Source organism: Panicum virgatum, chromosome 1N, assembly GCF_016808335.1.
Source record: "Panicum virgatum strain AP13 chromosome 1N, P.virgatum_v5, whole genome shotgun sequence".
In the NCBI taxonomy this organism is placed as follows: domain Eukaryota; kingdom Viridiplantae; phylum Streptophyta; class Magnoliopsida; order Poales; family Poaceae; genus Panicum; species Panicum virgatum.
In genome coordinates, this window is record NC_053145.1 from 1,568,744 (window position 1) to 1,589,838 (window position 21,095).

Genomic DNA, 21,095 nt, shown 5'->3' on the forward strand with positions numbered 1-21,095 from the left:
TACGCAGGACCTTGCTGGTGAGGATCGTTTGCGATCCGCGCGTGCTAGTGCTTTTCCTGCGTTGATCAGATTTGCGTCAACATATGGCGTATTATAGATAGAAGAACATTAAAAAAAAATGATGTCCTTATTTGGACTGTCGATCAGCAGCAACCAGCTGTCCCATAGTCAGAATCACAAAAAATGAGTATAATCTATCGTAGCTGAAAAACCGAGAAGCAGCAAATTTGAAACAGGACATGAAACGTACACTGATTTCATGAAGCCCTTGCGAGATAATTTAAGCAATTTGCCATTTTCTAAGCGAGGAATATATAGCACCATCGCTGCAACCTTTTCCATTGACGTTAAATAATATACAGAAAAAAAAAGAATGCATGATTACTCGCTCTTAGACGATCTTGAACAATGTTTGATGCTCCTAAAACACAATTGTTACATGAATGGATGGGATACTTGCTTGCTACTAGAGCTAGCTTTACAGATCCATGATGTTAGCACAAAGTAACAAGTCGCCATTACCGGAAAGCACAATCCACACATGCGTTGTTGTCGAAGCCGGCCGGCACGCTAAGCATCGCACGCACTCTTCTTTCACACCCACACGCCACCTCGTCTTCTTCCTAAACCTCTGCTTCCTTCGTTCCCGCCACGCTCCAGACTCCCTAGTCCCTCCGGCATGGCGGCATCCAGTCCAATGTACAGCAGCTCCGCCGCCGCAGGGCCACCGCTCCTCCACGGCGACCTCGACCTCACCATCCACGAGGCGCGGGGCCTCCCCAACATGGACGTCCTCTCCACGCTCCTCCGCCGCCTTTGCCTCTGCCCACCGGCGGCGCGGATGATGGCGCCGCGCCCCAGCCGCTCCGTGCCGGACGGCGAGAGCGCTCACCACCGCCGCCGCCGCCGCCGAAAACGCCAGCCGCACGGCCACCGCGTGCTCCCGACCTCCGACCCCTACGCCGCCGTCGTGGTGCCCGGGCCCCCTGCCGCGACGCTGGCGCGCACGTACGTGTTCCGCAACTCCGAGGCGCCGCGGTGGGAGGCCAGCTTCCTCCTCCCGCTCGCGCACCGCGCCGCCCGCCTCGAGCTCCACGTCCGGGATGCCGACCCCTTCGGCTCCGACCTCATCGGCACCGCCTCCCTCCCCGCCGCCGCCGTCCTCGCCGCGGCCGACAGGCCCATCCGCTCCGAGTGGCTCGCGCTCGCCCGCCCCGACGGCCGCGGCCCGCCCAAGCCGGGCTCGGCCATCCGCATCTCCGCTAGGTTCGTCCCGGCGGGCGGCAGCAGCACCCCGGCGCCCTGGCGCCCCGGCGGCGGCAGCGTCCCGGCGTACTTCCCGCCGCGGCGCGGCTGCGACGTGAGGCTGTACCAGGACGCGCACGTCGAGGCCGGCGAGGTGGAGGGCGTGCCCGGGGCGTTCGAGCCGGGGCGGTGCTGGGAGGACCTGTGCCTGGCGGTGCTGGGCGCGCAGCACCTCATCTACGTGGTGGGCTGGTCGGTGTTCACCAGGGTCAGGCTGCTGCGCGGCGCCATGTCGCCGGAGATGGCGGCCATGGCGACCGAGGTGAAGGAGCTGGGCGGCGTGGCGGTGGAGGACATGAGCCTCGGCGAGCTGCTCAAGTACAAGTCCCAGGAGGGCGTCCGGGTCCTGCTCCTCGTCTGGGACGACAGGACCTCGCACGACAACTTCTTCCTACGAACGGTTCGTCGTGTTCATCGATCAATCTCAACGACAATTAAGAAAGCAGTTTGATTTCCAGATGAATAGACGAAGAACAAATTTGGTGTGCGTTTGCAGAGGGGCGTGATGCAAACGCACGACGAGGAGACGAAGAAGTTCTTTAGGCACTCGTCGGTGATCTGCTTGCTGTCGCCGCGGTATCCCAGCAACAAGCTCGGCATGCTCAAGCAAAAGGCAAGAAGCGACTCGATCTGCATTTTCTTTTCTTCTAACGAACACTACTCGCCATTGCAAATGCGAGCTGAGAATGCTGAGTGCGACGTGTCCAGCTGCGGCCGTGCAGGTGGTGGGGACGCCGGGCGTACACGCACCACCAGAAGTGCGTGCTCGTCGACACGCCGGCGTCGGAGACGACACGCCGGATCACGGCGTTCCTCGGCGGGCTCGACCTCTGCGCCGGCCGCTACGACACGCCCGGCCACACGCTCTTCCGCGGCCTCCGCACCGTCTTCCACGGCGACGTCTACAACCCCACATTCCGGGAGGCGGAGGAGGCGGAGCTGGGCCCCCGGCAGCCGTGGCACGACATGCACTGCCGGCTGGACGGGCCGGCGGCGTACGACGTCCTCGACAACTTCGAGCAGCGCTGGAGGAAGACGAAGAGGCTGCACCTGCGGGGGGTGCTAGGATTCGGCAAGAAGGCGCACTGGAAGGAGGACGCCCTGCTCAAGCTCGAGCGCATACCCTGGATCCTCAGCCCCGCCGCCGCCGACGCCGACGACGACGACGACGAGCAGCAAGCCCTGCAAGTCCTGCCGGAGCACGACCCCGAGCGCTGGCACGCCCAGGTGTTCCGGTCGGTGGACGCCGGGTCCGTGAGGCGGTTCCCGCGCCCCTGGGACGGGGAAGCCATGGCGCGGCACCACCTGCTGTGCGACAAGAACCTGGCGGTGGAGCAGAGCATCCACACGGCGTACGTCCGGGCGATCCGGTCGGCGAAGCGCTTCGTCTACATCGAGAGCCAGTGCTTCATCGGCTCGTCGCACGCGTGGCCGTCGCACCGGCACGCCGGCGCCGGCAACCTGGTGCCCATGGAGGTCGCGCTCCGGGTGGCCGCCAAGATCCGCGCCGGCGAGCCGTTCGCCGCGTACGTCGTGATCCCGATGTGGCCCGAGGGGGACCCGGGCTCCGGCCCCGCCCAGGAGACCCTCTTCTGGCAGAGCCAGACGATGGAGATGATGTACGGCGTGATCGCGGGAGAGATCGAGCGCGCGGGGATCAGGGGCGCGCACCCGCAGCAGTACCTCAATTTCTACTGCCTCGGCAACCGGGAGCCGGAGGAGGAGCTCGCCGGCGACGGCCAATGCCGGTGGCCGCCGGCCGGTGGCCGCCCCGACGCCACGAGCCCCAAGGCCATGGCGCGGAGGCACCGGCGGTTCATGGTGTTGGTGCACTCCAAGGGGATGATCGTGGACGACGAGTACGTCATCGTCGGCTCGGCCAACATCAACCAGCGCTCGCTGGCCGGGTCGCGCGACACGGAGCTCGCCGTCGGCGCCTACCAGCCGCGGCACGCCGGCACGCGCCGCCCGCGCGGCAAGGTGTTCGGGTACCGGATGTCGCTGTGGGAGGAGCACCTGGGCAGGGAGGCCGTCCGGCGGTGGCCGGAGGCGGTGCGGCGGCCGGAGTCGCGGGAGTGCGTCGCGCTGGTGAACGACGTCGCGCGGGACAACTGGGAGAGGTACGCGGCCGACGACGACGACGGGCGGGCGGGCGCGCTGCGGGGCCACCTCATGAGGTACCCGGTGCTCGTCGGCGCCGACGGCAAGGTTGCCGCGCTGCCGGGGCACGAGACGTTCCCGGACGTCGGCGGGAGGGTCCTCGGATCCCCCAACAACCTGCCGGATTACCTCACCTTGTAGCGCGCCTGACACGAGATGATGGAGATTTGTAAGAAGAAAAATGAAGGGGGAAAATGTTGAAAACGAGAAATGGAGATGCGGGGTATCGATCCCCGTACCTCTCGCATGCTAAGCGAGCGCTCTACCATCTGAGCTACATCCCCAGTGATGTCCAGATATGAAACTAGAATTTTCTCATAGATTTAGTGCAACGGTTTTTCCTTGGCTTCGTGGGCATCCCTCGCGTGGAGCCACAATCAGAAGCCGTCGCGATGGAGGGTGGCGCTCCTGCTCCCGCGCGTATGACCACTGTGTCGCGGCACTACTTCGGCGGCGGCGCGTCCGAGCGCGATCACGACCTCCGCGTCGACATCATCGAGGTACGCGCGCCGTGCGAGGCTGGGACTGCGAGCTCGTCCCTCCCACTCCCAACGCGCGCGTCGGATCGCTAGCTAGGAACCACTGCTCTGCCGGCGCCGGGCGTTTTCTCCGGACAGCGGCCGGCGCTGCGTGTTTACTTACTACGAAAGCTCGATCGTGTCTAGGCGAAGATCGAGCAGCGGCACCGTGACTCCACGAGTGCGGACTGTTGCTATGCTGGTGATCGATGCAGTGCCGGATAAGTGTTCGTTGAAATGCCGGTCAAGTCTCTTGGATTGTCAGTTTCACCTATTGGTTCTGTTCATGTTTAAGACGTTCTAGTACTGTCTACGCCTGCATGCATTTCTCTATATGCGGTGTCCTGACGAGCTGCCTTTGTTGGGTTTACAGAATATCGAAGAGGACTACGGCATGTTTGTCTGGCCATGCAGTGTCATTCTGGCAGAGTACGTGTGGCAACAGAGGGCACGGTTCTCTGGTCGCAAAGTTGTTGAGGTACTACTTATCTTTGGGCTACCCTGAATGTTCGTAGCCAGTGACCAGTTTGGTCCAATCCACTGAACAATCGTAGCTCAATAACTGGGAACTCCCAATTCATGTCAATAGTATATTTTACACTCGTTTCTAATCCGCCTATATGTCTTACAGCTTGGTGCCGGAACCTCACTACCGGGATTAGTAGCAGCAAAGGTTGGAGCAGATGTGACTCTGACAGACATTGCACATAATACAGAAGTTAGTTCCAACGCATCTTGGGAATCCTTATTATTTGATCCTTGTCAGTTTTTCAGTGATTTCTCCCCTTTGTTTTTCACTGACTAGGTGCTGAACAATATCAGAAGAATATGCGCTCTCAATAATGCCAGCTGCGCTGTATGGTTTGATTTGGAAGACAGAATTTTACATGTCTTGCGTCCTATCAGAATTCAGAGAGCTTACAGTTAGCCCATGCTCATGCAGGTTTCAGGACTAACTTGGGGGGACTGGGATGAACCGATATTTGATCTTCATCCTCACATTATTCTGGGAGCTGATGTACTTTACGATTCTGCAAGTGAGCTACTGCTCTACTCTACTATGTTCAGTGAATTACTGTATTTCTTAAATGTCGATAATTGTTTGGTGGCTCATTCATTCATTGGCTGCCTGTTTCCACTTTTATTCTCGTCATTTGGGCTGTCTGACACAACACTGTCATCAATTTGGCAAGATTTTGACAATCTCTTCGCAACGGTTACTTTCCTTCTGGAAAATTCTCCTGGGTCGGTGTTCATAACCACGTACCACAACCGCAGGTACCAAGTTATCATTTCATACCAGTTTCACTTGGATGGAGTGCATCAAGCTACATTTCTGATAAATCAGTTGGATTCTTCTATATATGCAGTGGTCATCATTTGATCGAGTTTTTGATGGTCAAGTGGGGTTTGAAATGTTCGAAACTGCTGGATGGTTTCTCCTTCCTCCCATCATGCAAGGCTGCTTCACTACAGGGGAACATTCAGCTTGTTGAAATTGTGCTTGACAAGGAAAAACATAAATGACACTAAGATGAGCTAACTATATCTCATTGATCAGAGGTTCTGCAACTCTGATCCAGAATGGCTTATGTTTCATGGGTTACACATTTACAGGAGCTGACTGACAGCAGAGAAACACGACTGGCACTGTTTGGTCTCTGCATACTAGTATGCAGTTCTAGGAGCGACGCCACACCAAGTCAATAAGTCGAAGGATGTTTTTAATAAAACAAAAACTTCTGCAAAGCTGTGCACTGTGAATTGATGATCAAACTTGTGCCTAAGTAAATTCGCAGGTGTTGATTGTTGACTGACAACACCATGAAGAGCCATCCATTCGAACTTGAAAACATGTGGTATTGTGTGGTCCGATATTCTGTCTACTCTTTGCTTCTTTGGTCCCAACTATTACTACGCACAGATGTACCGTTTGTTTATTCATTGGAAGAAATGCCCCTATCGCAAGAGCATGAATGAATCGTTCAATTTCAAAACTCATGTCATCTGTGTACGTCTACCAAAAAAATCGTTTTAGTTTCATAGGACATTCATCTTATAAGAGTTTTGTATTGCTTAAAGCTGAAGGACATTGCTAACTTCAATAAACTGGAGCAAAAGCATCAATTGATACATTGGGAAGTAATGTAGATGCACAAATGACCAATTAATTGTACATCAATTTTCCAACAAAAGAAACAAAGCAAGCATTGTCGGTGGCTCTTCACCAAATGAGCTGACATATGAGTCGACTGATAAGTTGAGTAACACCCAGTTCAGCGCAGATACTCCTTGAGAGGTCAACCTGGTCCCAGTTTACATGTTCTGTGGGCTGAGAAGCATTGAGTAACAGTGTCAGTAGCTAACTGAAACTTACAAACATATCATCACCCTGTATGGTTGAATCACACCTAAGCACTGGCTTATCTTCAAAACTCCTGCATGGATAAAAATAATTATATTGAACACTCCCAAAAAATTGATGCAATAAGACAGTACGTATGACTACAAAGTTTCAGATTGTCGGTGTCGGAATACATGTTCCTCCAAGTTCATTGCTGGTAGGCAAGCATAAAGGTGAAAAATATGCCACTAGATACCTTTCAGGTGTCTGGGGTCAGCATGCTCCTCTCAAGTTCCTGTAGTCCTCGTAACTAAGAAATTTATCCTTAATTTTGAGCCAATCAGCTGGTTTTGGCTGGAAGATCGCTATATACCCTTCTCTGTCAGCCTATATGTAAAAAGGGATAAAACGGTAAGATGGATGATGCCTGGTATATGGTACACATACCAATACAAAGGAATAGCAAAAGCCTCATATTAAATCTCAAATACAACTAAAAGGGAAAATGTGACTGAACAACAAAGTGCACAAAGTGTCAAATAAATACTATGACAGACTAACATGATGTACTCACAGCAGTATTAAGAAGATCTGGTTGTTTAATCAATCTATCATTGATCTCCAAAAGGGAGCCTTTAACACAGCATCTGTAAAAGTTTGGCTTCAGCAACACTCCGGTGCAGAAAAAAAAAATTGACGTCATGCATACTTCCTTGGTTTGTAAGGTCAAGGGGACCAACCTCACGACAAAAGATTTATCATTTACACAAACTTTGCACAAGGCTGAGTTTTCTTGCAAATGTTGTGCATTCTGCAATGTAAAATCAACATCAATTTATGCTGCCATTTTTTAAACCATACAGGAAACATGATTCGAGCATTCTAGTTACCCTCTTGCGTTTGCCTGTGACTTTCATCTCACTGCGATCGGACTTGCCAACATTGAAGTCAACAGCGGTTACACCTCCTTCCTCTTTAAACGCAACGTGGGATGGAGCTAAACCAACCACACATAATCTAAGTTTTTCAACAAAAAGGAAGCAACCATAAGAATATACCAAGGCTTGTTAGAAACCTCAGTACTCACTATATCAGGAAACAGGAAGGTATTGGCACTTGTCAATTGGAGTTACTGAAGGAAATGAACAATAACAGATCAATTATTCACAGAAAAAGCAATACCACCATTATTTAATTAAGCACATATTTGGAATTCTTAGTATCTGCAAATAATTTACTACTTTCTTTGGCTAAAAGCTGACATTTACTTTTTGAAATCGAAAGCCTACCCGTTTGGATGGCGGTACACATACTGATCATGCCCTGGATTCATAAAATCTGCCAAAGAAAGTGGTGGAATTGAGTTAGAGGACTCCAAGCAGACTTCTTCGAAGCATAAAAACATTTTGTTCTTATGGCTCCACATAACGGCTTAAAGTTCTCAAACATTCCATTCTGTCAACAAACTAAAGTTAGAGAACCACAATACCACCGCGCACATAAAACATGTGTGAAAGAAAATTTTCAGCAATGAATCACGGGATATTATGTTATTCCCTACTTACAATGGGTTGCATGAGTAAGTTCCTTCAAAAATTAAGTTGGATGGTAAATTATTGATATAGTACTCCCACAGTGACTGAGCAAACCAATTTACACCCAACAATCCCAGATGATGTGCTTGATTGATTAGACACTTACCGTTTTGTCAAAACGAAGATACCAAATGTTGGGTTCTCGGCTTCTTAGTAACCCAAACAAAATGCATGCACGAAGGTAACACTAAGCGAGGTGGCAGAGTTTCGCCCTCTCAAATGCACGTGTCGAGTACAGGTTGGTTAGGGGGTATTTATACCCCCAACCTTCATTACATAATGACTTCAATGCCCCTACTTGTCCGGAATATTCTGCGAATATTCCGGGCCGTAGGTCATTTTACAGGTTGGAATGTACAAGTTGTCTACTCTATCCGATTCGTGCTCGGGACGCCATCTCGAAGGTCCTCGGCAACCTTCGGATCATCTCCGGACCTTCAGACAATCTCCAGATCCTTCGGGGGATCTCTGAAGCTTCGGATCCTCGGGGTGACCTTCGGGCTTCGCGAACCTTCGGCTTCATCCGAAGACCTTCGGCCGTACTCCTGTACCTTCGGCTTCATCAGAAGACCTTCGGCCATACTCCTGTACCTTCGGCTTCATCAGAAGACCTTCGGCCATACTCCCGTACCTTCGGCTTCCGTCCTGTAGCCTGGGGCAACCTCCGGTATGCAAGGTGGCGATCCCCAAAAGTAGCCCCTTGTGGGCGAGGGCCGACTCCGACGGGCCGAACCCTCGAAGCCTCCATCATCTGCAACCGGAAAAAACGTCTCCCCCCATCGGAGGTTGGGACGAGCCGAAGGTTATTTTTGCATACGTGTCGTTTTTTCATTGGGTGACGATTGGTGTCCTCAATTTTACCGTTGCTGTTACTGTTCACTTTCACCCCCCCTATATAAGGTGGGGGGGAGGCGTCACTTTCACGCCTTGTGATCGTAGCGAAGCTCTGCTTAGTTTTTGAGCCTGCCACGTGGAGTGCTGTGATTTGCTAGGAGCTTCGAGCTCTTTGTTTCGGCGACTTGGCTTTGCGTCGTGTTGTCTGCGTAGCTTGTAAGTTTTTTTTAATGGTGTTGTGTGCTCTCGTAGGGATGGCCAGGGTAAATATCACAGCTAAAGACGTTACCGAAGGTGCTGCTTCGCCCGAAAAGGTGGAGCATCTTTCGGAAGGGGAAGGGGAAGAATCCTTGTCGGACGTGGACGCCGATCCTTCGGAGCTAATGAAGAAGGAGAAGCCCGCCCCGACTCTGAGGTTTGGACCTTCGGTCATGTCCGCGGCCTTGATTGAGTCATATATTGAGAGGGGGTACTTTCCTGCGGGTGTCTGCCGGCCGCCCCAAGGGGAAGAAACACCCTCCCCCGAGGATGGGGAGTGCGTGGTGTTTCGCGATTTTTTTGTCGCCGGCCTTCGGATCCCCTTTGATCCGGTGGTTCCGGAGATTCTCGCCAAGTTCAAAGTGAAGATTCACCAGTTGACCCCTAATGCTATTGTTATGCTTTCGAAGTTTTTCTGGGCTGTCAAGACCTTCGGAGGGCCTGCCTCGGTTGATGCCTTTTGTCGCCTGTACGAGCTTCACCCGCAAGGCCGTAAGGTGCGTTTTGCGGACGAAGATGAGGTTTTCAGCGCCCAGAGTGGCTGCTGCACCTTCGTGCCGCGGAGACATAACAAGTCTCAAAAGATCGAGCGGGTGGAGCTCTCATATTGCCAGAAGAATCGATGGGACGACGATTGGACCGAATTCTGGTTTTATGCCAAAATTGGTTTTTCGAGTGCCGGCGACCCGGTGAGGGTTTCCTATCCTCTGGCATCGAAGGTTTGTCCGGTCGAGCACATTAGCCAGGCCGATTTCCGGAGGTCCGGGGCTGGCTTCAAGGATTGTGTGGATGCCTTTGAGATGGTGGCTGGGTTGATCGGGGGGAGGGACCTGATTGAAGAGTTTGTTTGTGCGAATATTTGGCCCTTGTCTGTCGGTTGGGATTCGAATCCCCGTGCGAAGGATAAGGTCCGCGCTTTGAAGGAAGGTGTTCCCTTTCTGAAGCTTTCGCTTACAAAGCCGCCTGGCAAGAGTGACAAGGCTATTGTGGCGGAGGTCGAGGAAAGGGCGATTGAACTAGCGGGGCCTTATCTGTCGAAGGAGCATAAGTCTCTACTTGCCTGTTGCTCTAGTGGTTCCCGGGTGAACCGTTCTTTTGCGGTTATGGGAGTGAAGTACCCTGACCGAGTGGAGCCCAAGAAGCCAGAGAAAAGAAGCAAAGGCATCTCAGATGAGGATCCTGCCGCCAAGAGGAGGAAAGTTTCTTCTGTTGATGCTGAGGCCTCCAAGGCTGACTCGAAGGTCTCATCTTCGAAGCCGCCACGTCCGCCTACGAAGGTGCCTTCCGACTAAGAAAGGTAATCGCTTGGTTCGATACCTTCGTGATGTTCCCCCTAGAGAGATGTGTAGTGATTCTTTTTTGCGGGAGCTAGAGGATACAATAAGTTACTCGCCCCTTCGAGGAGAATCGATGGAGCTTTATCTTGATCGATTTGGGTCCCTTCTTTCAGGAGCGGACAACGTCGGGGAAGTAGTTGTTAAGCTCAACCCATCAAGGGGCGGTGGGCTTCGTAGTGTTAGTTTGCTTGATTTGGACGACGAGGGGACCAACGTCGATCCTGTACTACCTACGCCAGCAGCTAATGCGAACTAGGTGGGATTCTACTGCCTTGTCCTCTTAATTTTCAAGGACCAGATATTGATCCTTATCTTCCTTGGATTCGTGAAGTAGAAGTTGCTGAGATGATAGCGGAGCTAAGCCATGAGATCGAGTTTGGACCCACGAAGGTTCCTTTACCTTCGGAGGGGACTTCCTCGGCCGTTGAGAAACGTCAGCTTGAGAAGGAATTCTTTGATGTAGAAGGTATTTTTTACTTTGTTTTAGTGGTTTGCACACTGTTGGTTTGCTTGACAGCTGTGGCTTGTGCAGGTTTTAAAAGCGAGCTCGAAGCTTACGGGACTGGAGATCTTGGCCGCGTGGTTGCGGCCATGAACGCAAAGGCCTTCCTTGCCGGGAGAATGCTTTTGAAGAGGGCGAAGATGGAGTGTGACAGGATGCTCGAAGGCTCTGCAGATAGGCTTCGTTTGGCTGAAGAGAATGAGAGGCTGAAGAAGGAACTATCCTTGCTTCAGACTCTCGATGAATCCCGGAAGAAGCAAAATGAAGAATTGGAGAGGGCCCTGTCGCCATGATATTGTTGTTAACGAGATGCAGAAAGAACTGGACTTGAAGGAGGCCACCATCGAAGGTCTGAGGCAAGAGATTGAGAAAAGCGTTGACAAGGCCAGGAAGGCGGAGAGTCTTGCTCATAGTCACAAAGTTTCTGGGTCGACCGGGTCGAGGAACGGGGTCGAGGGTCGAGGGTCGTCATTTTATAAAATTGTGGTACGAAGAGGGTATACATCTATGGAACGATAAATTATTATGTGGGACGCGACCCTGATTCATCGGGGTCGATATCTTCGGGTCGATAAAGACAAAAACTATATATGTGCTACTAATGAAGAAACTAATCTGCACAAGCATATAAGAAACATATAAAAGAGTACATTTAGACCATGCTACACGTACTCAGCTCATTGTCTAACAAAAACCACACCAATCTACTGTCCTTAACCTCCTTATCCCAACTAAATCTACTAGCAATGGGGCTGCGACCCCTTTCAAACCGGGACACGATCCAACCTTAAATGGGACACTGACCCTCTTCGACCCCGACCCTCGAATCGGAACGACGTTCCCGGGTCGAGGGACGAGACATCGACCCCGAATCCTGTGACTATGGTCTTGCTGTTCAGCTTTCGGGTGATTGTGCGAAAAAGGATAAGGTTATCGAAAGGTTGGAGGAGGAGGCCCGGGAGAACGCGCAATTGTTGGCCGAAGCCACTGATGAGATTGTTGAGAAAAGCTCTGGAATCTTCGAGGCTTACAAAGGTGCGCTCGCGACCTTCGGGGCTGAGCCCGAGCCTTTGCTAAGGTCCGACAGTCTTGGTTTAAATGGGCTTCTTGACTGGTTGTTGAAAGAGTTCGCCGTTTTGGGAAATATTCCGACTGATATTTCGGACAACTCTGCTATTATCTCGTGCGAGAATGCTTTCGCCTTGCTTGAGCATGAAGGCTGTCAGGATCTGATCAAGATTGCTGCTCCCGGATATCAGCTTTCGGACTCTTCGGAGTTGGAGGCTTGCTCGAGCCGTATTCAAGCCGTGAAGAAAAATTTTCTGCGAAAGTTCTGGCTGTCTGCAGGACGCCAAGCCCTGCAGGACACAGCGCGTCAACGCCTTGAGGAGGTTCGGGTGGTTACCTTCGTGTTTGTTTTCTTTGTGTGTGTGTGATCTAATTGTACTGTTTTGCAGTCCAAGCGCGCTCGCGAGGCCGCGAAGGGCGTCGTCGACGAAGGTTTGGAAGCTGGGGAGATTGCGGGAACGTCTGGTCAATCTAGGGACGTTGACGAAGAAGAAGACAACCCGAAGGTCTAGGAATGCAGTTTTTGTGCAATGAACTTGATATTTTGTGACGTGAATTCTGATGTAAATATTCCCACCCTGGCCAGGCTGTTGTGCCGGCAGGTCAAACAATTTCTGTGGCGCCGCTTCGAGTCGGGCGCGATGGTGTTGCTGAGCTCTGGACAGATTGGGAGCATTTCAGCTTCGCTAACCCGGGTGCGAGTGTCGCCGAGTTTTTGAACGCTAGTGGTGCTAGGAGCATCTGAACTGTGATGAGCGATAGCCTTGTCGGTGAAACTGTTAATTTGACGATTGATGTAAATGGTTGTTGCTGCTGTGTATTTTTGTGGTTTTGTGCACTTGTTTTGTGCGTGACGGTTGTTTTGGGGCTTCGTTGCGGAGCTTTGGGAAAAACGTCTCCCGAACCTTGTACATGCTGGCTGTAGATGTGCGAAGGTTCTTGGGATTTTTGGAATGTATGATCGACCGCATGCTTTAAGTGGCATGAGCAGATTTTGCTTTAGAAAAAACGTCTCCCCCCACCTTGCACATGCTGCTTGATACTGCGAAGGTTTTTGGGGTTTTTGGAATGTGTGATCGACCACATGCTTTAAGTGGCATGAGCAGGTTTTGCTTTAGAAAAAACGTCTCCCCCCACTTTGCACATGCTGCTTGATGCTGCGAAGGTTCTTGGGGCTTTGACTCTAGGTCGATAGCCCCTTGGCCTTTAGTGCTTGCTGCATCAGTTATAGGGCGAAGGTATTTTGGCTTCGATACTAGGTCGACAGTCCCTTGCCTTTTAGTGCTTGTTGCACTTTAGTTTTAGGGCGAAGGTGTTTTGGCTTCGATACTAGGTCGACAGCCCCTTGTTTTTTAGTGCTTGTTGCATTTTAGTTTTAGGGCGAAGGTGTTTTGGCTTCGATACTAGGTCGACAGCCCCTTGCCTTTTGAACGAAGGTTTGAGCCTTGTTTAGATAAGTATGCTAGGCTCGAGAGGGAAGCGAGCCTAGCTGACTTAGTTTTGCAATTTATATCGAGCGATGGTTGAAGTTTGCGACTTTAATGTTGCTTCGACTGTTGGGAGCTTCAGAGATAGGGGAAAACACTTTCATTCATAGTGATGAAATTTACAAGGGGTCCACCTCATTAAAAACCTCACCTCCTGAATGGAGTCCCCTTTTTGTGAGGAAAAGAGTACGGCCTGAAGATTCAAAGAAAAAGAAATGTGAAAAGGTTCCTAATGAGTCTGGACCTGCTTATAGTTTTGCAGTCCGACCCTTTTTACAATTGGCTAGATATAGTACTTTTTGAGACTGTCAGCATTCCATGAATGTGACAGCTCGTTGCCTTCGGAGTCGGCCAGGCGGTATGATCTAGGCCTTTTGCTGGAAATGACAAGGTATGGGCCGTCCCATTTTGGCTCCATTTTGCCTGCGTTTTCTGTGTTTGGCTTGCGCTTGAGCACCCAGTCTCCTACGGAGATGTTCTTCTTGACGACCTTCTTGTCTCTCCATTTAGTGGTTTCTTTCTGGTACTTTCTGAGATTAGAGACTGCTTGTAAAATGTCGAGCTCTATCAGGTCTAAATCGTCTGGAGGTTCATTACCTTCGGGAGCAGAGGTTGCCCTTAGGCTTTTGTTTTTGAGCTCTTCTGGGCTCATAGCTTCGGCGCCGTACAGGAGCCTGAACGGAGTGAATTTGGTGGTTCTTGTTTCAGATGTATTGTGTGACCACACAACCTTCGGGAGTTCATCCACCCATTTTCCTTTCTTTTGGTCGAAAAGGCATTTTTTGATGCTTGTGAATATGACGCCATTGGCGCGTTCCACTGCCCCATTAGAATGGGGATGGTAGACGGAAGCAAACATAAGTTTAGTTCCTATGCTTCGGCAAAAATCTTTGAACAGCTGAGAGTCGAATTGTTTGCCGTTATCTATTGTGAGCTCCTTTGGGACGCCGAACCTGCATATGATGTTCTGCCAGAAGAATTTCTGAACTGCTTCGGAGGTGATGTTTACCAGGGGCTTAGCTTCGACCCATTTGATGAAGTATTCAACGGCTACCACTGCATACTTGTAATTTCCTTGGGCTGTAGGCAGAGGGCCTACGAGGTCCATTCCCCACCCTTGGAGAGGCCAAGCGGGGGCTATAAGTTGCAAAGGTTCTGAAGGTTTGTTGGATTTTGGGCTTAGCTTTTGGCAAGCTTCGCATGTTTTGACCACTTTTTCTGCGTCTTTGAGCGCAGATGGCCAGAAGAAACACTGTCTGAGTGCCTTGGCTGCGAGAGCTCTGATGCCTATGTGGGATCCGCAGATGCCAGCGTGGATCTCTTTCAGGAGTTCGATGTCTTGTTTGACTGGGATGCATTATAGCCAAGGGGTTACTACCCCTGACTTATATAGTTCGCCTTGTGAAATCACGTAGCCTCTTGCTCTTTGAGAGTCTTTTTTCTTTAGTATCATCAGTGGGCTCGTAGTGTCCACGAAGGTATGCCATTATAGGCGCTCTCCAATCTTCGCTGAAGATCGCATTAATTCTGTTTTCCTTCTTTGGCCTGGTCGAAGGTGTGCGGATTTCTTTGAAGAAAATGTCTGGTGGAAGTTGTTGCTTTTTAAATGCTGCTTTTGCGAGCCCGTCGACTTCGTCATTTTGGGCGCGAGGGATATGAATGATTGTGAAACCCCTGAAATGTTTTTCCATTGCCCTGACGGTCTCCAAATACTAGATGAGCTCGGGTTTCCTGGCTTCGGACTCTTTTTCAATGTGGTCTGCAATGACCTTCGAGTCTGTCTTGATGACACAGTTCTGGTGACCAAGTGCTTTCATTTTGCGAAGTCCGAGCAGAAGGGCTTCATACTCGGTTGTATTGTTTGTCGAGGGTGCCGATTGTTCGAAGTTAAGTCGGGCCGTGTATCTTATTTTTGCTCCCGATGGTGACTCAAGTATCGCGGCTATCCCGACACCTTCGTTCTACCAAGCTCCGTCACAATGGATTGTCTAGGTTTCTGCGGGCGCTTCTTCTTGAGCTTCGGGCGATGTCCAGTCTACTATGAAGTCGGCCAGGACCTGAGATTTGATTACTGTTCTCTTTTCAAAATCGACTACCAGTTCGGATAGCTCTGAGGCCCATTTTGCTATCCTTGGCGAGGCTTCTCTATTGTGGAGCAAGTCGTGCAGGGGTTGATCGGAGATGGCTATGATTCTGTGAGCCTCAAAGTAATGGCGAAGCTTGCGGGAGGCCATGATAACCGCACAGGCTATCTTTTCGAGCTCTGAGTAGTGTAACTTGGACCCTGCCAGAGCTTCGGCTGCGAAGTACACAGGGAATTGCTTGTGAGCGCCGTCTGTTTCTCTTTCGACCACTAGTGCTGCACTAACGGCTTTCTGAGAGGCCGAAGTGTAGAGCAGGAGTATTTCCTTTGGGTCCGGAGATGTTAGCTTGGTCATATTCTGAAGGTATTGCTTGAGCGAGTTGAAAGCTTCTTTTTGTTGCTCGCCCCATTCGAATTTCTGTGAGCTTCGGAGGACTTTGAAGAATGGCAAGCTTCGGTCTGCCGAACGTGGGATGAATCTGTTCAGGGCGGCGATTCTGCCCGTGAGTTTTTGCACGTCTTTTACTGACTGAGGATCTTCCATGTTGCGGAGAGCTGCGATTTTGTCTGGGTTGGCCTCGATGCCTTTGGTTGAGACCAGGCATCCTAGTACCTTCCCTTTGTGCACTCCAAAAACACATTTTTCGATGTTGAGGCTTAGGTTCGCCTTTCGGAGGTTGGCAAAAGTTTCTGCTAAATTTGAGATATGACTTGTCGTGCTGCGCTGATGACGACGATATCGTCGACGTAGGCTAGGATATTTCTTTTTAGTTGTGGCTCCAGAACTTTGGAGGTCATCCTTGAGAATGACTGGCCGGCTTTTTGAGACCTTCGGGCATTCTTACGAAACAGTAAGTACCGAAGGGAGTTATGAAACTTGTTTTCTCTTCGTCTTCCATTCTCATCCATATTTGGTGATATCCAGAGAAACAGTCTAAGAGTGACATCAGCTGGCTGTTTGCAGCGTTGTCAACGATTTTATCTATTCGTGGGAGAGGGAAATCATCCTTAGGGCAGGCTTTGTTCAAGTCTGTGAAATCTATGCACACTCTCCATTTTCCATTTTTCTTCTTGACAGGCACTGTGTTAGCGAGCCAGGTTGGGTACTTGACTTCGCAGATGACCTTCGAGTCCAGCAAGCGTTGTACCTCCGCTTTGACAGCGGCAGCCTTTTCATCGGACATCTTACGAGGCTTTTGCTTTTTGGGCTTGACACCGGGTCTGATGTCAAGGCGATGTTCAACTATGTCTCTGCTGACTCCCCGAAGGTCACTTGCTGACCATGCGAACACGTCTTTGTTCTTGTTTATAAAGTCGAGGAGTTCTTTTTCTTCTTTTTCGGACAGCGTCGCACTTATCGTTACAACCTTATCCGGGAGATGCTTGTCGAGGGGTACTCTTTTGACTTCGCACCCTTCGTCGAAGGTTACTTTCTCTTTGCTGGGTTTGACAGTTGCTGAACTCCTTTTAGCTTCGAGGGCGTGAACGTTTCTCTGCCCCGGAGCCACTCCGCGCTCTATATCTCTGGCAAGCTGTTGGTTGCCGCGCACAGTAATGATGCCTCTTGATGCTGGTATTTTCATGCACAAGTACAGTTGGTGCACGACTGCTTCAAATTTGTTGATGAGTCCTCGGCCAAAGATTGCAAGATAGGGGTAGTTCATTTCGACCACATCGAATGTGATGTGTTCTGTTCTTGGGTTGGAAGTGTCACCGAAGGAGACTGGGAGCGAAATTTTTCCGAGGGCCTCAACCCTTTTTCCTCCGAAACCAATTAATGGGATTTCAACTGGCTGGAGGAGGTTTCTATCTATGTTCATTCCGTCGAAGGTGCTTGAGAAGATGTCTGCAGAACTGCCGGTGTCGTCTAATATTTTTCCGATGGTCCAACCTTGGATGTTAGCTTCGATGACCATTACGTCAGTGTGTGGATAGCTGTTGAGGCTCATGTCTTTCTCTGAGAAGGTTATTGGCATATGAGACCAGGGGGTTTTCTTTGCCGGACCATCAACGAGGATGCTGTTGACTTGTCTGAAGTAGTCCCTGCGCTGCCTCTTGTTTTGGAACTCCAGGGTAGAGCCCCCGGAAATGGGCATGATCATGCCGAAGCATGGCAGCGCAGATGTCTGCGAAGCTTCGGAGCCTTGTGGCTCTTGCTTTGGAGGTGGGCCTGGAGGAGGTGGGGGTAGCTCTTCCTGAGCCTGCTGCTGGCTCAGAGGCGGAGGTAAGGGTAGCGGCTTGGGATAAGCTTGTGGCTGAGGCGGCCAGTTGTTTGGGTATGTGTTGTAGGCAGTGGCGGATCCAGGATTCATGGACAGGGGGGACTGACATCCTTCTTCCTTCTCCAGCCCCCCTCTCCTTCTTTCTTCTCTTCTTCCCCTCATTCCTCCCCTATTTTTACTTGATGTGCAAGCACGTAGGGGGGGCTGGCACACCCCTAGCCCCCACGCTAGATCCGTCCCTGGTTGTAGGTGAATGCTGGTGAGGGTTGGTAGGTTGGATTGTATAGATTGGATGTGAGTGGGAACGGCGGTGCCGAAGGTCCTGACCACGCAGTGTGGCTGACCAGTTTGGCTTTTTTCTCTTCTTCCATTCTTTCAAGTGTTTTTTTCTCTGGGCAGAAATTGGTTGTATGATCCGAATCGCTGCCGTGAAAGTGGCAGAAAACCTTTTTGGGACCATTCGAAGGTCCACGACCTTTTCCGCGACCACGTCCGCGGCCTCGGCCCTTTTGCCCTGAATGATTACGGCCCTGATTGCTGTGCTGACCTTCGGGGGATTTGTTTGGGGGAATTATGAATGAGTCCTGTTCCTGGTCAGGGTTGGTCTCTTGCAAAGGTTCCACAGGAAACACGAACTGTGGGTTTTTGTTTTGGTAGTTCCAGCTGTTTTTCTCGGCCTGCCTCATTATCCTTCGTTGCTCGACCCTACATCTGTGGTCTGCACCTGACCTGGCATATTTTTCTGCCTCAGCATATAGGTCGTTGAGTGTTCTGGGTGGCTCCCTAGACAGATGCGAGGCTAGCTGTCTAGGCGATAAGCCAGCGATGCACTTGGCAATTGCGTCTTTTTCTGGGAAATTTGAGATCGGGGCTTTTTTCTGGACGAACCTCCGGAAGTAATCATAGAGGGGTTCTTTGTCTCCTTGGAGACACTGGAAGTTTTCTATGGTGTTCGAGTCAAGTCGCCCGAAGCCTTGGAAGTCTTGTCTAATCTTCGCCTTTAGCTGAGGCCAGCTTGTGATGGAACCTGCTGGTTGGTGGGAGTACCAGTAGGCTAGTGGACCTTCACAGGCCATAATAAAGGATTTTGCCATGATTGGGCCATCGCCGCCAGCTGAAACTATGGTAGCTTCGTAGGCCATGATGAATTGGGTTGGATCTTCCGATCCGTTGTATCTGGGGAGCTGAGTTGGCTTGTAGCCCAACGGCCATGGTGTGTGCTGCAGGGCTGCAGAGAGTGGTGAGTTGGGGTCGAAGGTGCCGGCCGAAGGTGGGACATAGTTTCCTTGGAGGGTATTGCTGGTTTGGATGTTGTATATCTCATACTGGTGAGTGGCTCCTCGCGAAGGTTGCTGCTCGTGGTTGGTCTGCGTGCTCGCGCATTCTTTCTCCATTCTGTCAATTTCTGCTTGCATGGCTGCTACTTTGCGCTTGGCCTCGGCCAGTTGGTTTGCTCGGTTCAGGGCATTCTGCTGAACGGCCAACTGCTTGGCGATGATCTCTTTTTGCTTTTCCAAACCCTGAAGCTGGAGGTTCAGAGCGGTGAACTCATCTTGGTTGGACCCCGAAGGATCCGAGCCTTCGGAAATTCCGTTGGGTGGTTGGTTGTCATTTGGTGGAGGTTGCGTGGAAGGGTTTTCTTCGATGGTTCGGGGCCATTTTGGGTGTCATCCACGAGGGGTTCGGTAGGTTTTCTCTTTGTTTGTGCCATCGAGGGTTGGTTTTCTGGCTGGGAACACGGTGGGCGCCACTTCTGTTGGGTTGTTGGGTTCTCGGCTTCTTAGTAACCCAAACAAAATGCATGCACGAAGGTAACACTAAGCAAGGTGGCAGAGTTTCGCCCTCTCAAATGCACGTGTCGAGTACAGGTTGGTTAGGGGGTATTTATACCCCCAACCTTCATTACATAATGACTTCAATGCCCCTACTTGTCCGGAATATTCTGCGAATATTCCGGGCCGTAGGTTATTTTACAGGTTGGAATGTACAAGTTGTCTACTCTATCCGATTCGTGCTCGGGACGCCATCCCGAAGGTCCTCGGCAACCTTCGGATCATCTCCGAACCCTCAGACAATCTCCAGATCCTTCGGGGGATCTCTGAAGCTTCGGATCCTCGGGGTGACCTTCGGGCTTTGCGAACCTTCGGCTTCATCCGAAGACCTTCGGCCGTACTCCTGTACCTTCCGCTTCATCAGAAGACCTTCGGCCATACTCCCGTACCTTCGGCTTCCGTCCTGTAGCCTGGGGCAACCTCCGGTATGCACGGTGGCGATCCCCAACACCAAACTCCAATTACAGAAAGGAAACAACATTTCAAGAATACACTAAAAAATGACATCAGAATTGAATTTACCAAGCATTGGGGTTTCAAAGATCAAATGCTCATCTGAAACACTTCAGTCCTCGATATTCTTAATTCCATAGCATTGCAAGGAAAACGAATTTCACTCTCTAAAAACAAGCATACCTCAAACCTATAGCATTGCAAGGACAACGAATTTCACTCTCTAAAAGAACAAGCATACCTGAAACCCAAATAAAAGCTGAAAGCTTTACACCAATCGAGTATGAGAAAGTCAAGCCTTTTACCAGCAATGAAGTAGCGCGCGAAGTTAGCCTCGACGGCGGAGGGGGGAGACGCCGGGAGGTCAGCGGCGTCGGGGACGACGAGGGCCCGAGTCTCGTCGTCGAGGGTGGCCTCCCTCGGCGAGGGCCTCTCGAGTGGCGGCGCTTCTAGGGCTGCAGCATCTGCCGCCATCATAGAGGTTCTCGTGCGTTGCCGTCGATGGTCGATCCGGCGCGGAGCTTGCCGTCTCGGTGCCGGCGGCGGCGGCGAGGGCGCGAGGCGTTGGCAACTGAGAGGGAGGGTCCGGTGACGGTGAGCACCCGTTCAGGGATGCAAAGCACTCAGGCCGTTGGATCAGATCATGTAAGCTGTATAAGCACACCGGGGCGTAGGTCTGGGCAAATATAACCGACAACTAAACCAAAAAAATCAGAACTGAAACCGAGAATTTTGGTTTCTCTTCGGTTCCTAGTTCTCAGAAACCGAAATACTCGGTTCGATTTTGGTTCCTAAGTCGGTTAACCGAGAAACTGATCCATTGTACAGTCAGCCCATCAACATATTAATTTGTAGTCTGTTGTGAGTGTGAATCACTGAATTATTTGTGATTGTTGCTTGTTTTCCTTTGAATTTGTGAGAACCATAATAATTATGTCTCGTGCTATTGTTTTATGCTGAATTATCCCTGTTGATTGCAAAAAATAAGGTGAAATGTTGTTGAAATTTGCTATTGAATGAGCTATTTTTTGGTGCACGGTTATAACCGGAACCGAAACCGAAGTTCCACGGTTTCTAGTCCTGAAAAGAACCGATCG

The 21,095-nt window shown here is 51.0% G+C and overlaps 2 protein-coding genes, 1 non-coding gene and 1 pseudogene across 3 annotated transcripts; 2 read left to right on the plus strand and 2 right to left on the minus strand.

Moving 5' to 3' along the window:
- The first annotated feature begins 628 nt into the window (after positions 1-628).
- Positions 629-3,654, plus strand: LOC120654460 (annotated as a pseudogene).
- A 22-nt stretch (positions 3,655-3,676) lies between these two features.
- Positions 3,677-3,749, minus strand: TRNAA-AGC. Its single transcript has one exon. It is a non-coding gene; the product is annotated as a tRNA-Ala (tRNA).
- Positions 3,750-3,803: 54 nt separating this feature from the next.
- Positions 3,804-5,869, plus strand: LOC120654458 (methyltransferase-like protein 23). Its single transcript, XM_039931994.1, has 8 exons — positions 3,804-3,965; positions 4,357-4,461; positions 4,615-4,701; positions 4,789-4,839; positions 4,927-5,020; positions 5,177-5,261; positions 5,354-5,517; positions 5,593-5,869. The coding sequence occupies exons 1-7, from the start codon at positions 3,858-3,860 to the stop codon at positions 5,508-5,510; spliced, it is 687 nt and encodes a 228-aa protein (XP_039787928.1). The 5' UTR covers positions 3,804-3,857; the 3' UTR covers positions 5,511-5,517; positions 5,593-5,869.
- Positions 5,870-6,066: 197 nt separating this feature from the next.
- Positions 6,067-20,634, minus strand: LOC120654459 (protein Abitram-like). Its single transcript, XM_039931996.1, has 7 exons — positions 20,304-20,634; positions 7,617-7,665; positions 7,218-7,344; positions 7,068-7,138; positions 6,902-6,974; positions 6,584-6,714; positions 6,067-6,421 (listed from the first exon to the last, which is right to left on the minus strand). Exons 1-6 carry the CDS (start codon positions 20,473-20,475, stop codon positions 6,601-6,603), a joined length of 606 nt encoding a protein of 201 aa, XP_039787930.1. The 5' UTR covers positions 20,476-20,634; the 3' UTR covers positions 6,067-6,421; positions 6,584-6,600.
- Positions 20,635-21,095: the final 461 nt, after the last annotated feature.